General features: G+C 32.4%; 1 protein-coding gene across 2 annotated transcripts in view; it reads left to right on the forward strand.

The window, feature by feature from the left end:
- The window catches only part of GPR137C (G protein-coupled receptor 137C), a 52,242-nt gene extending 38,913 nt beyond the window's left edge, over positions 1–13,329 (forward strand). The window contains exons 4-10 of one of the 2 annotated variants that reach the window (XM_061182562.1): positions 6,819–6,837; positions 8,713–8,733; positions 9,622–9,625; positions 10,334–10,483; positions 11,721–11,846; positions 12,016–12,134; positions 13,152–13,329. In XM_061182562.1, coding sequence (XP_061038545.1) covers positions 6,819–6,837; positions 8,713–8,733; positions 9,622–9,625; positions 10,334–10,483; positions 11,721–11,846; positions 12,016–12,134; positions 13,152–13,329 — 617 coding nt within the window. The remainder of the gene's footprint in view (positions 1–6,818; positions 6,838–8,712; positions 8,734–9,621; positions 9,626–10,333; positions 10,484–11,720; positions 11,847–12,015; positions 12,135–13,151) is intronic. The other variant, XM_061182563.1, reaches the window with a different exon arrangement.
- The last annotated feature ends 2,422 nt before the right edge of the window (positions 13,330–15,751 follow it).

The raw sequence follows: 15,751 nt of genomic DNA on the forward strand, positions 1-15,751 counted from the left end.
GGGTAAAGATGATAATAAAATGAACAGAGCCTCAGGGCCAAATTATGTATAATTGGAATTCCCAAAGGAAAAGAGGGAGAAAATGAGATTGGAAAAAAATATTTGAAGAAATATGACCTAAATTTTCCAGTTTTGATGAAAGACATAAATTTATAGTTTCTTGAAGCTCAACTAAGCCCAATCAGGATAAATATATAGAAATCTTACCTAAGTTCATTGTACTCAAAGTGCTTAAAACCAAAAAGAAAAAGAAAATTTTGAGAGCAAAGAAAAATGACATATACATAAGGGAACATTGATTCAAATGATCACTCACTTCTCATCAGATATAATGGAGCCAGAAAACTTGGAAACAATATCTTTGAAATGCTGAAAGAAAAATGCTGTCAACTCTGAAATCTACATCAAGTAAAAATATAAAGAATGATGAAGAAATAAAAAACATATTCTATAAAAGAAAACTAAAAGGGTTCATTACCAACAGACCTATACTACAAGAAATGCTAAGAAAATTCTACAGACTGATGGGAAATAAAATCGGCTTGGATTTTAGCTCTTCAGGAAGGAATGAAGAACACAAGAAATAATAAATATGTAGGTAAATATAATTTCTTAATTTCTTTAAATGTGACTGTGCAAAGCAAAAATTATAACATAATGTGAGGCTTACATATGTAGATATAATACATAATTCTCTATATAGTATATATAACAACTATAGCACTATAGCATCAAGGACAGGGCCTATATGGTTGCAATTCTTACATTTTACATCAAGTGGTATATTAACTATTGCTTAGACTGTGAAAAGTTAAGGACATATATTATAATCCCTAGAGCAGTGATTCTCAAACTTTTTTGTCTCAAGATCCCATTACACTCCTAAGAATTATTGAGGACCCCAAAGAGCTTTTGTTTATGTAGATTATATCTACCTATATATACATTTTAGAAAAAAAATTGAGAAATTTAAAAAATATTCATTTATTAATTCATTTAAAATACCAATAATAAATCCATTATCTGTTAACATGAATAACATATTTTATGCTAAATAATTATATTTTCCAAAACAAAAATAAATAGTGAGAAGATTGACATTGTTATACATTTTGTAAATCTCTTTAATGTCTGACATAATAGAAGACAGCTGGATTTTCATGTCTGCTTCTGCATTCAATCTGTTGTGATATGTTGTTTAGGTTGAAGTATATGAAGAAAATCCATCCTCACAAATATATGTAGTTGGAAAATGGAGGAGAATTTTAATAGCCTTTTCAGATAATTGTGGATATTCTTCTTTAATACTACACCAAAACTCTGAAGTGGAGGTTTCTTAAAGGTTAGTTGCCGTGTGGAATCTAAAATGATATTAGTGAACTTTCTGTACTCTCCATTGGTCTATCTTGCACTTTGAATGAGTTTGTAACATCATGCACTGATCATTAGAAAAGAGTGGTCACAGATCTTCAAAATGTTGATACATTTCATTAGACAATAACCTAAATCACATTTGTTAATATCACCAGCAATCTCATCAGAAAAGTATTTAAGTTTTTTGGAAGCTGCCAGTCTTACAGTGGATACAAATGCTTACAAGTTTTCAAAAATTCTGATTTTCACTTGAAAGTTCATATTTCATCATTGGCAACAAATACTGTCAGATGTTTTCTTTGACATGACAGGCTCATTTCATTTATTTTTCAAAAAATGTATGCCCATTAACCAAGTCTGAATAACCATTGTTTGTCTGCCATAGTTGTCTGTTAAGTAGAAAATGGAATTTCATGAAAACAGTGGTTAGTTCAGCTCACAAGTCAAGTAATCACATAAGTGCTTCTCCTCAAGACAACTACTATGCTTCAGGATGCAGCAGAATTTCTTTAAGTGCGTGTCTTATTTCATCACACAAAATATTAAATAGATACGTACTCTAGGGTCAATATTTAATAAATATTTTCCCTGCTTCATCAATGATATTCTTTTTTTCTTTTTTTTTTTTTTTGTCTGCATTGGGTCTTCACTGCTGCACGTGGGCTTTCTCTAGCTGCAGAGAGCAGGGGCTACTCTTTGTTGCGGTGCACAGGCTTCTCATTGCAGTGGCTTCTCTTGTTGCGGTGCATGGGATCTAGGCGCGCAGGCTTCAGTAGTTGCAGCACTCAGGCTCAGTAGTTGCGGCGCACGGGCTCTAGGGTGAGCGGGCTTCAGTAGTTGTGGCTCACAGGCCTAGTTGTTCTGCGGCATGTGGGATCTTCCTGGAACAGGGATTGAACCCGTGTCCCCTGCATTGGCAGGTGGATTCTTAACTGCTGTACCACCAGGGAAGTCCCTTCATCAAGGAGATTCTTAAGTGAAGCTTTCTTTTTTAACTGGGAGTGCATAGTAGTGAAGAATACAATACAGTTTGGTGATACTGCATTGATTTGTGCTAAGACCGAAAGTTTTACCCACCGTTGCTTTTGTACCATTAGTGAGATTATCAGTACAATTGTCCCAGGATAAACAATCAGAAGAATTTTCAACACTTTGAATATTTCAGTACTACTTGTGTTTCTTCTCAGGCATTGACATAAAAGAATGCCCTCTTGGATGATTAGTTGGTACTGAATGAATATAAACAAAATGATGAATGAATTTTGAATATAAAAAAAATTATGAATATAATTGATGAATATAAACAAAATTAGTCCTTCTATATCAGATTAATATATTTGTAAGGCAAAAATACAAGTCTCTTGACAAGACATTAAATCACTATGTTTTCAGCTAAATCTTTGAATCAGTGAATTTCTATCTTGGAAAATGACAATGCCATAATTTCTTTTATGGACTTTTCATCCAGCAGGCATTCAGCAATATTAACTGTACAAGGCTTTACTAGTCTCTCAGCTACTATGAGTGCTTTGCCAGCCAATGTAATATAGTAATTTAGCCTGTAAAATGCCTGAGTGGCTTTTTAATTTCTAGTTTGGAAAGTAATAAAAACAATTTGTGGTGTTTAAAGTGCTCACCACACCTGTGTTTAAAATTTCAATTCCTTTTGCTTTAAACTCTGAAAGATTGGTCTCAAAATGATGCTTGCAGCTTAACTTGGACATAATGTTCTGTCACAGCAGACACAATAAGGTAAATTATTAACGTTTATAAAACCTATTGAAAGTTAGTTTTCATTGCACTTCATCTGATAAAACAAAACAAGAAATCAGTTTCACCCAATTACTTTGATGTAGATTTCTTTCTTCATTGAACCAGAGAATTCTAACACTTTCATCTTTCTCAGCATCTTAGAGGTAAACAAAGAAGCTGTATGAAGAGAAAAATATTTTTTATTGTGACAAAATATACGTAACATAAAATTTACCATTTTAAACATTTTTAAATGTACAGTTCAGTGGCATTAAGTACATTCACACTGTTGTGCAACCATCACCACTATCCATATCCAGAACATCTTCATCATCCCATACTGAAACTTTGTACCAATGAAACAGTAAGTCCCCAATCCTTAGCCAATAATCCATTCCTAAATATGAAAAAAATTATAAATTTTTCATCTTAGAGTAAAATGATTAATTTCTAAAGTAGTTTAATATTAAATTAAAAAAATTTTAAGTGTTTGAAAAAAACTCTTAAATATTATAAAACAAATCTGTAAATTGTACCTATTCTTGTTGTGCTGCCATGTAGATACAAGGACAATTTTAGGATTTCAAAATAACTACTTGTTTGATAATAATGAGGTTTTATCAGATATAGCAGGTATAACCAAAGAAAACTAACAAGAACCCAGTAAAGGTACAGAGAACAAGCTGAGTTAATCTCTGAAAATGCATATATTTATACCCTAATTCTATTATATCAGGAATCTAGAAAACACAAGAACACACATGTACACAAAGCGTTGACACCATCACATATCACAGAGCCACTGGGAAACTCTGCTGTATATACAAAAGAGAATGAAAATATAATAGGCAAATAACATCTTAGTACTCTTTTTTTTAATCATTTTGATTTTGATCTTTAAGGTCCCTGGACCACACTTTAAGAACTGTTGCCCTAGAACAACCACTTAAGGCAAAAAGCAAAACAAAACAAAACAAAGAAATAGAAAAGTATAGTTAAAAGTTCAATAGATAAATTAAAATAGAGTTCTAAAAAATATTCAATTAACTCACAAGAATGCAGAAAATGATGGATAGAGGAACAACAAATAAACAATGTCAACAATATAGCACAAGAAGGGCAAACAGAAAGCAAATAGTAAAACATAAGACCTAAATCTAAACATATCACTAATTATATTAAATGTTAATGTAGTAAACACTCCTGTTAAAATGTAGAGACTGTCAAAATGAATTTCTAAAAAAACAAGACCCATCTATACTCTGGCTTCCGGAATGCATTTTAAATAAATATAAAGACAGATATAAGTTAAAAATAATTAGATGGAAACTAATATACTATTCATTCAGTAAGTGTAAGAAGGCACTTTAATATCAGATAAAAGAGACTTCAAGACAAAGGGTATTACCAGATATAAAAAGGTAAGCAAAGAATATTACCAAATATAAAGAGGTACATTTCATCAGAAAGACATAAAAATCATAAATGTGTACATGAAGCCAAATAGTAGGAATAAAGAGGGGAAAAAAGACTTACCAAATAGTAAGAAAAAAAGGGGAAAAAATCTCTACAATCATAGTTGGAGATTTTAATGCCCCATACTCAGAAGTTGATAAAACAAAAAATCAGTAGACATAGAAAATCTGAACAACACTGTCAACACCCCTGAGCCAACTGACTCCCAATAACTGGAGAATATATATTCCTTTCAATTGATCATGGAAATGGTCATCAAAATAAACCATACAGTGGACCATAAGACAGGTATCAATCAAAGAATGAAAAGGACTGGAATCAAAGAATGTAGTCTGGCCACAATGCAATTAAGTTTCAATAACAACATGATATCTTCTTAAAAATCCAAATATTTAGAAATTATGCAACATAATTACAAATAACCCATGGGAAAAAAAGAAATCACAAGGGAAGTTAGAAAATATTTCAAACTGAAGAACAGTGAAAAACAATATACCAATATTTGTGGGTTGCAGCTAAAATAATGCTTGAAGAGAAAAATACAGCTTTAAATGCTATATTAGAAAAGGAGAAAGATATAAAATCAGTGACCTAAGGTTTCACCTTAGAAACAACTGGGGGAAACTATGAAAAAGTTTTTTGTTTTTTGTTTTTAAGTAAGCCCAAAGTAAGTAGAAGGACTGAAATAATAAAGATAAAAATAGAAATCAATGAAACAGAAACTATAGAGAAATTAAAGCCAAAAGTTAATTCTTCTAATAGATCAACAAATTTGATGTACCAAAAAAGGCAGAGTGAAAATACAAATTGCCAATACCATGAATAAAAGAGGGACAATCACAATAGATCTTATAGACATTCAAAGAAAAATGAGGGAATATTATGAGCAACTCCTTGTGGATAAATTTGACAACTTAGAGGAAATGGACAAATTAAAAAAAAAATACAACGTAACAAAATTAATTAAAGATAAAATACCAAATATAAATAGCCCCATATTTATTAAAGAAATTGAATTTGTTATCAGAAATTTCCCTCATATCTCCAAAGCTAGATGGTTTCACTGGTTAATTTTATCAAATATTTAAAGAAGAAATAACACCAATAGTAAACAAACTCTTTTGAAAATAGAGGAGAAAGGAACACTTCCTAACATGTTTTATGAGAACAGCATTACTCTGATACCAAAACTTGACAAAGACATTATTAAACAAATAAAAATTATACACTAGTATTCCTTATACTTAGAGATACAGAATCTAAGCAACATATAAAAAAGGATAATACATCATGACTAAAAAGAGTTTATCCCAGGAATGCAACATTGGTTTAACATTTGAAAATCAGTCACTGTAATTCACTATATTGAGAGAACAAAGGAGAAAAACCAAATAATTATTTGAATAGATATAGAAAAAACATTTGACAAAATTCAACACCGTGAATTTTAAATTCATGATTTAAAATAACATGATTATTAAAAATTTAATAACATGAATAAAATTTATGATTTAAAAATAACAACAATGAAATGTTCAGCCAATAGGGAATAGAAGGAATGTTCCTCAATCTGATAAAGGAGGTCTATAAAAAACCTGCAATCAGTGTCATACTTAAAGTATTGAATGTTTTGCCCCTAAAGTTGGGAACAAAGCAAGGATGTCCACTCTCACCATTTCTATTCAATATTCTAATAAAACAAGAAAAACAAAAAGGTATAAAATTGGAAATTAAGAAGTAAAACTGTCTCTAATTGCAGATAACATGATTGTTTATGTAAAGCATCCTAAGGAATCTACTAAACAGCTACTAGCAAATTCTCAGGATACAAGGTCAAAATACAAAATTACATTGTATTTTCATATATACCAGGAGCAATCAGTTAGAAAATGAAATTCAGAGAGCAATTCTATAACATTAATAGCATAAAAAAACAAAATACTTAGGAATAAATTTTGCAAAAAATAAGCAATACCTTTATACTAAAAACTATAAAATAATGCTGAGAGAAATTAAAAAGACATAAATCAATGAAGACCATTGTTCATGGATTGGAAGATGCAGTATTTTTAAGATGGCAATTCTCCCCAAAATGATCTATAGATTCAATGCAATTCCAATCATAATACTACCTTGAGGTTTTAAAAATAGAAATTGACAAGTTTATTCTAAAATTTATATGGAAATACAAAGGACCCAAATTACTTAAAAAGTAGCACTTTCCAACAACTTTCTGCGATGATGAAAATATTCTATATCTGCACTATTCAGAATGTGACTGCTGAGCACTCGAAAGAGGGCTAGTCCGAAAGAAACCGATCTTTTAATTTAATTTAGTTTAAATGTAAATATGTAATACTCACATGTGGCTAATGGCTATTATATTGAACAGTGCAGAAGGTAACTCTGAAAAAGAAGAGGACTTAGACTACATGACTTTGAAACTTAGTATAAAGCTACAGTAATTAAGACAGTGTGTTACTGGCATAAAACAGATCAATGAAACAGAATAGAGAGCCTGGAAACAATCCACACTTACATAGTCTTTGATTTTTGACAAAGAAGCTAAAGCAATTCAAAGGGAAAGGAAATCTTTTTAGCTAGTAGTGCTGGAACAACTGGTTATCCACATGAAATAAAATGAAAGTTTAGCTCCATCTCATATTATACACACACACACAAATTCAAAATGGATCACAAACTTAAATATAACTGAAAAAAATGCTAAAGCTTTTAAAACCGAACACGGGAGACTATCTTTACAATTTGGGTATAGGCAAAAATCTCTTAGGCAGGTCATTGAAAGTAATCACAAAAGAATAAATTCATAAACTAGACTTAATTAAAATTTAAAATTTCCCATCAAAAAAATCAAAAATTTCCCATCAAAATGCAAAGGCAAGCCACAGACTTCAAAAAAATATTTGCAATACATACAACTGATAAGGAACTCATTTCCAGCATACATAGAGACCGCCTACAACTCAATAATTTTCAAAAAGACAACCCAATTTAAAAATGGTCAAAGATATGATCAGACTTTTCACAAAGAAGATATACAAATGGCCAATAAGCACAATATCATTAGTCATCCGGGGAAATGCAAATTAAAACCAAAACATCTACCAGCATGGCTAAAATGAAAAAGATTGACAACCCCAAATGTTGTCTAGGAATTGGAACAACTGGAACTCTCATACTTTGTTGGAAGTACATCCATTTTGGAAAAAGATCTGGCAGTTTCTTATACAGCTGAACTTATACCTACCGTATGACCCAGCAATTCCACTGTTAGGTATTTACCTAAAAGAAGTGAAAGCAGCGTATGTCCAGAAAAAGATTTGAATAAGAACGTTCACAGAAACAGTCCATCAACAGAAAAAATGGATAAACAAATTCTCATGTAAACAAATTCATGTAATTATACAGTGGAATTAGTATGACTAACTGTCCTGGTTTGCCCGGAACTGAGAAGTCTTGGGGGACGTGGGACTTTCAGTCTAAAACTAGGAAACTTTTTTTTTTAAATAGGAAACTTATGAGCAAACCAGGAGTTGGTCACCCTAATTGTCCACCTCAGCAATACAAATACCTAACTACTGGTACATCCAACAACATGGCTGAATCTCAAAACATTATGCTAAGTGAATGATACCTACACAAGGAGTTCATATCCTATGATTCCATTTATGTGAAGTTCTAGAGTAGGCAGAACTAAGTTGTGGTAAAAGACAAAAGCAGGAGAGTATTTGTGCTGGGGAGTTGGCTGTTGGGGAAGGGATGTGAGGGAACGTTCGGGAGTGATGGTAATGTTCTTTATTTGTATACACATTTGTCAAAACTCAATGAATGGTAAGTTGAGGTTTCTGCATATCTGCATCTAAAGATACCTGTAAACAAATACTGAACTCTAGTTAATGATATGCATGCTGGAGTGAGGTCTAACTCTTCTTTACATGTCAAGTGTGGAATTTCTAAAAATGTGGTATGTAGATGTCAGAGGTGGAGGAAGGGAGAATCATTCCTTGAGGATTGCTCCTGAGTGGAATTGTTTGTCATGACTTTTCAGTTTAGGAAGATTTTCTTTAACTTTTCGACAGCACTATCCAGGTGGCTGAATCCTTATCTTTTGTTTTATAATCCTGTATTTTGTGGGAAGGATCTTATTTTGTTTTCTAAATTGGTGGGCTTCTTTCTCTGTCATATGTATGTAATTTGACTGCAATTTTATTAATTGCTTTGATATTATTCTTTGCTCTTTTCTCATACTTTTGTAGTTTTTATGGTATTTACAAGTATAAGCAGAGTATCTCCATATTATAAGATGTATTTTTAGCAGTCACTTTATTTCTCAAAGCAGTGGCTGTAAATTTACTTATGGTTATATTTAAGGACAGTAACGCTTACAGCATTCTAACTTTTCTTGCTACCTAACTTTTCTTTAATAATATAGTACTTTTAAAATGGAAACTGGATTGCTTTTAGATTAGCTTTTTATTAACATTTTTGGGGGGATTCACAAAAATAAAAATGCACATTGTAGAAAATTTTAGCCTTGATTAAAAAATTTAATCTTGCTAGAATTTTATTTATTTTCACACATCCTTTTTGCTATGGTGGTAGGTCAGCTCAGAGAAGGTACTCTTTTGCTATCTCAACATCTTTCAAGATATATTTCATCTTTTAGTTTGCTTACTTCTCATATACCTCTAAAATGTGTTGTTCTTGTAAGGAAATCAGCTATAATAATGGTTCTCAATCCTACCAAACCCAGTGACCCCTTCTAATAACACTTTAATAACCTATTTCTATCCTGAAATTAATAGATTATTTAACATACCTACACACATAACTTCAAATGTTCAGTGCAATTGCCCTAACTGTAATATAAAGAGGAAATAAAAAGAAAGTAATTAATAAATATTTCAGTATGTAAATTTGGGGCGATGTAGTAGTCAGATGCTTGTTTCTATACATAGAAATTGTGACTGAGACAGCTATAAATGCACACTGTTACAGGTGTGTTGCTTTGGTGCTTTACATACCACAAGCAGTATTGCTGTCAGTTTCATGCCTTTCTGAAATAGTTGACCATTCTTGATAAAGTTCTGAACAAAAAACAAAGGACAAATTTCCCTCAATTTACAGTATTTGGGAAATGGTGAAAGCCTTAGTAATAAAATATTTTGGATTTGAAAGTGCATTTGGGTGCCTGCATCATTTTGTTATCAACATAACAGCATCAACAGAGGAATAACATCAACTAACAGAATCTAATAGAACAAAGCAAATAGCACAAGAGTTGTATTTCTATTTTAATTTTTCATCTTACTGGAAATTAAGTGTATCAAATGGACTAATGCTTTTATTTCCCATTCTTTTCTCATTATGACAAAACTATCTCTCTGATTAACGTCAATTAAAGCTCAGATCTTTTGCCAAGTTGTTTATTCCTATACTACTTAAGGTAACCTTGGCAGAACAAAACCTTCCTCCAGCTGCCACTGGGCAAGTTGGCAAAGAACTTATTTGTATTAACAGGGTAGTTTAAACACAAGTGGTTCTAAAAATAGGAATTGTAAAGCAAGATAATCAAGAGTTTATTTCAACTGGTGCTCACTCAGTGTTTTCTAGGAGTGCATTGCAAGAGGTGACTATATTGTATATGGATGAATGGCTTGTCATGACAAATGTGCGGGGTTTCATGATGATGAATTTTTTTTTCTTTTAGGGTATGTCTCTGTGCCAGACTGTTGTCGTAGGCTCTGTAGTCATTCTTCTCTACTCTTCAAGAGCATGTTATAATTTGGTGGTGATCACCATATCTCAGGATACATTAGAAAGTCCATTTAATTATGGCTGGGATAATCTTTCAGATAAGGTAAGTACCTAGCATGTATTGCCAATCTAAGTGTATGATAATGAAGTTAGCCTGACTAGGAGAACGTTTTAAGTGTTTGACTTGCAAACACTTTTATGGAATCTCTAGCTACTATCAGTAATCATACTTAAAAGTTCTATGTTTAAAAATCCTCATTTATATGTGGCACTTGAAATCATTCTTCAGAGAGAACTTCTCCCAAAGTAGTATTTTCTTTTCTTTTTGTTAATAATACTAACAGTGCCTTAAATCTATTGGTCATAAACCTATTTTACTAGTTTTTAAAGGATGGTGTTTAAATATCTCTAGATAAATTGGTTGCCTGTCATTAGCTAGTGAATATAGTTATGTCTTTAATTTGTTAGGATGAAATTAATTCTCTCTTACCCAAGAGCTACATATAACCTAAATATTTGGTTCAGTTTTAGATGTATGACTTTTATGAAAATCTGGCATTATCAGTCTTGATAATGGGAGAGCATTCGTAGTTCTTTGGGTGTCCAGGTGTTTTCTGTAGTGATTCCTGGTGCCCTAGCTATGCATATTTGACTTCCCAGCATTCACCATCCTTTTCCTAGAAGTACATTTTGACATGGGTACATGTCATATCTTTATTTATATTAATTTAACTTTGTACTGAATTTAAGGCATTGTGGGATACTATTTTATCTGAATTTCAGTTATCTTTCTAAGAAGGAATTTTCACATGTGGTTCCATGTAGCAGAGTCCCTTCACTCCTTTTCCCATTTCTCTCTTCCCACATCTATTAGAATAGAAACAAATCCAACATGGAGTTTAAGCCCAAAAGCATGTTTTTAAGTAGCAACAGAGCTGAGCGACTTGCATGTTACATTTCTCTACAGGTATAACTCAGGGTAAGTGTAATTATTTTGCCTTTGGAGCAGCTGGAACCAGTAGTCTCTTTTATAATTCTCCTTAGACTATGGGGCCTAAACCGTCTACCCCATTACCCATGTATTTAAAATATTTTCATAAATTGATGCATTGAAAAAGTTAGTACCTCTTTATTCTACCTAATAGCAAAGCATTTTTATGACCTTTAAAGGATAAATATCATTACATGAGAAACCATAAAATATAGAAAATTAATTTAGAGTTTTATGTGCTTGTAAGTTGATGTTTTAACTTACCCTACCTGAAGCAAGTTGATTGTGGAGGGTGATTTCTTACACATAAAACAGATTTTAAAATTGCTCTGCCATATTCTATTTACAGGCTCATGTAAAAGACATAAGTGGAGAAGAGTATATAGTATTTGGAATGGTCCTCTTTCTGTGGGAACATGTGCCAGCATGGTCGGTGGTACTGTTTTTCCGGGCACAGAGATTAAACCAGAACTTGGTATGATGTCATAATATTACCTAATGTCTGTTCTCCTTATTTTAAAAAATAATGGAACATTTATATTGATTTTCTATTTTTGGCAAAGACTAAAAAGCATTATAGATCCCGGCCTCCTTTCTTAGTTGAAAAGTAGATCTTCATATGCTATCTAATACTTTGTTCACAGGCACCTGCTGGCATGATAAATAGTCACAGTTACAGTTCCAGAGCATACTTCTTTGACAATCCAAGACGATATGATAGTGATGATGACTTGCCAAGACTGGGAAGTTCCAGAGAAGGAAGGTAGATGTACTGAATTAGTACTGACATAGATTCAAAAGAACAAATCTAAGCTTTAACCCAAATATGAAAAGGGTGATTTGCTGATATATGTCAATAAATAAGATCATTTAACATTGGAGCTTAGAACAGTAGATGTTAAACCCATGATGGGACCTGTACTATAAAGAATTATCATCTGATTCTAAGCCCATATATTACCTTTATTTGAGAAATGCCTTTGGGGGTAAAATGGTACCATTTTATTGCAGGATTCCTTGTTAGTTCAGAGCTGATGGGGGTTGGTGAGCAGGGAAGAAATACTATTATAGTGATTTTATATGTTTCCGTATCTAGTCTGCTGTTCGAACTCCACAGAGAAACCCTAGATAAAACTCTTGCGAAGCTTAGGTGCCATAGAAAATCTTCGTGTGCCCTACTTGTTCCAAAATCTTTGCAAGTCCATACCATTAGCTATGTGTCAGTGCAAAGAGAAAGCCTTAATGCACACCTACATAATGCTTTGAGTTTGATGTAGCATTTTCTATAATCCTCACTTCATCTGGACAAGTTACTTAACCTCAGTTTTTTTAGTCTGTTTTCATCTGTAAGATAGGGGTGGTAATAGAACCTATCTGATAGGATTGTTGTAAAGATTAAATGAGTGTATGTGTGTGTAAACATACTGTACATATGTATGTATATACACATATACATATATATACACACACACAAACATGTCTTAGAGTAGAACCGACTACATAATAAGCACTATATTGTTATTATTATTATCTGATAATCAAGTTCTACTAGTTTTGAGTGGTATTAATTCATTATTTTCTAATATGTGATATAGAATCAAGGATATTAGATAAAAGTCATTGAATTTTGTAGAGAGCCATTATGTTATTTGGCAAAGAACATATTTCAATATATTTGATACTAACTGTATTATAAAATTCATTGAAAACTAAAAATGCCAACATGACTTATTACATCCTGATCACAGTCCTTTGGCTTTTTTGCCCTTTTTTGTTGCAGTTTATCAAATTCACAAGGTTTGGGCTGGTATGGCACCATGACTGGGTGTGGCAGCAACAGTTACACAGTCTCTCCCCACCTGAATGGACCTATGACAGATACTGCTCCTTTGCTCTTTACTTGTAGTAATTTAGATATGAACAATCACCATAGCTTATATGTAACACCACAAAACTGACGGCATTACCAAGTCGTGATTCTTCAGTCGTTTTCCATGAATGTGTATATCCAGTGTGTTTAAATTACATCTACATAAACATTCCATTATCTGTTGCAACAGAAAACAAAGCCTGGAAATGTGGCCGTGTCCAGTGGGGGACACGGCTGTTACTTTTGACCTCGTCCTGGTAAAATGAAGTGCAGTGGAAAGTTTGGAGTGGGAGAAAAGAGGGATTAGATCTTAAGGCACTTGATGGCCTCCAAACATCCTGACTTTGGAACATCAAATGCATAGTTGCATATTTGCACTTTTACCTTTGTCCTGAAAGAGTACACTGCAGTCCCCAAAGTCATACCCAGTGTTCACATTGGGATATTATGTTGTACACCAAATTAGGAGGCAATTTCCCTACAAAAATCAAAGCCTGTATATTCAGCAGTATACTCCATGTGGAATTCTTACCCAGTAAAGTTTATAGTGTGAACAGTGCACAGAATGAAGGCATACAAATGTACCATTCTTTTGAAAGATCTACTAAAAAGTATGTACTCATTGAAGATAGTTCTTTGAAGCATGATTGTACAGTACCAACTGAAATTATTCAAATAATCATTTTAAACAAATGACGGTAGTAATCCTTTACAGTGAGGACCAGCAGTGTTCTTTGGAAAGCCACAGTCATTTCTTCAAGAGGAAAGTATACCAGTCAAAATTATGTGGCTACTTTGAGTAGACTTGGTCAAGTGATTATTTTGTATGATTAAGATATATGTAGTAGTTTAAGCATGATTCTTCAAGAAAGCAAGAGTAATTTTTGCATAGGGAGATTTCGGTAGAAACTTCTTGGGACTAAACAAGTTTACAGATGCATTTAAGAACTATTCATAAAATGTATAACTCTGAGTTAAAACATGAATACATTTTCAAAGGCATTCAATTTAGCTGAAACAAAATATAGGTAATCTTACTTATTCCTATTGAATCAGGATTATCCTCAGGTAAATTAAATCATGATATGTTATTGCAGTGAACTAAAGTGCAATACTTTGTAAGACATGTAATTCCTCCTTTAGTTTTCACATTTTTATATCTTGTATATGGGTAAAGCCAAATTAAATTTAATTCAAATTAATTCCAGCAGTAGACTAAATGAACAACTTATGTAAATGTACTAACTAGGTAAGTATAAAACCAGTGGTTCACAATATTGGAATACTTTTAGAATTACATTAAAACTGTCTTGAACGTCCTATCTTGGACCTAAAAAATAATACATGGTAGGCTAAGGTAATAGAGAATTTTAAAATGCACTTTCTACCAGTGTCTATATGGAAAGAAGTAGATGCTGAATACCTCAAGATGCCAAGGTAACGGGCACACTGGGAAGCTGTCACAACATGCTTAAAGACGACTAACTATATATACAATTGTTTGCTGATCTATTTCTTCAGAACTGGAACTAATACAACTATCCTTTTCTGTCTTTACTTTGGTTAGAAAGTTATGTTTTATTTCTACTCTTACATAAAATACCTTTCAACTTTTTGATTAATTGATTCAGTAACTTCATAAAAGTATAACAATAAGTGAAACCCCAAGAAAAAAATGAAATTTATAATGCTTTTGATCTTTTGGAAGGCTGGTACACAGCCAAAGAAATTTCACCTTTTTATCATACAAAATGATTCTGAATTCAGTCAAAAGCATAAACTTATAAATGTTACTTTGGGTTTATTTATAATAAATTCTCTCAATGCAACCAAATTATTTAAAAATTTACAGTATAGAAGTTAACCTTGGTAGTAACAGAACAACATAACATGCACTTACCTGAGTATATTTTGATTGCGACTTCAGTTATTGGGTTTCTTTTCAGAATGCCAACTATTTATTTTCCTAATAATGTTAGATATCTAATTATCTAGAACTATCTGAGAAGATCTGTGTTGCCTTTGTTAGTCCTCGGGGTTCAAAGTGATAAAGTAAATTTTTTCTAGTAAAGCTTCCCTAGACTTCCCTAGATAATGCTCCTATTTGACCAGATAAGCAAAGGTTACTTTTTAAAAATATTTCAGATAAAATAACTTCGTTCTTTCAGCTGCATTAGTTGATTCTTCCAAATCTGAGATTTGTAAATTTCTTACCCCTGACCAGGGTACCTGAATTCTTGCATTTGTCTCCTTATACACATCTCCCACAATATATCACCAAAGACAAAAAAGATAAACTTCTGGCCCAGTTTTTGCTTAAAAATTCCAAAGCACTAGGAGCACTTTAAGCCTGGTCTCGAAAGAAGGAGTTGTTTTAAAATCAAAGGGCTATCGATTCCCTGTTCATCCTGCACTGAAGCACATGATGACAATTTCAAACCTTCTTTTTGGTTCATTAATTAGAACAGAGAATTTCATTGCTTAAGTGTGTAATTTTACAGTGGTTAGCA

This window comes from Eubalaena glacialis, chromosome 2, assembly GCF_028564815.1.
Source record: "Eubalaena glacialis isolate mEubGla1 chromosome 2, mEubGla1.1.hap2.+ XY, whole genome shotgun sequence".
NCBI lineage: Eukaryota > Metazoa > Chordata > Mammalia > Artiodactyla > Balaenidae > Eubalaena > Eubalaena glacialis.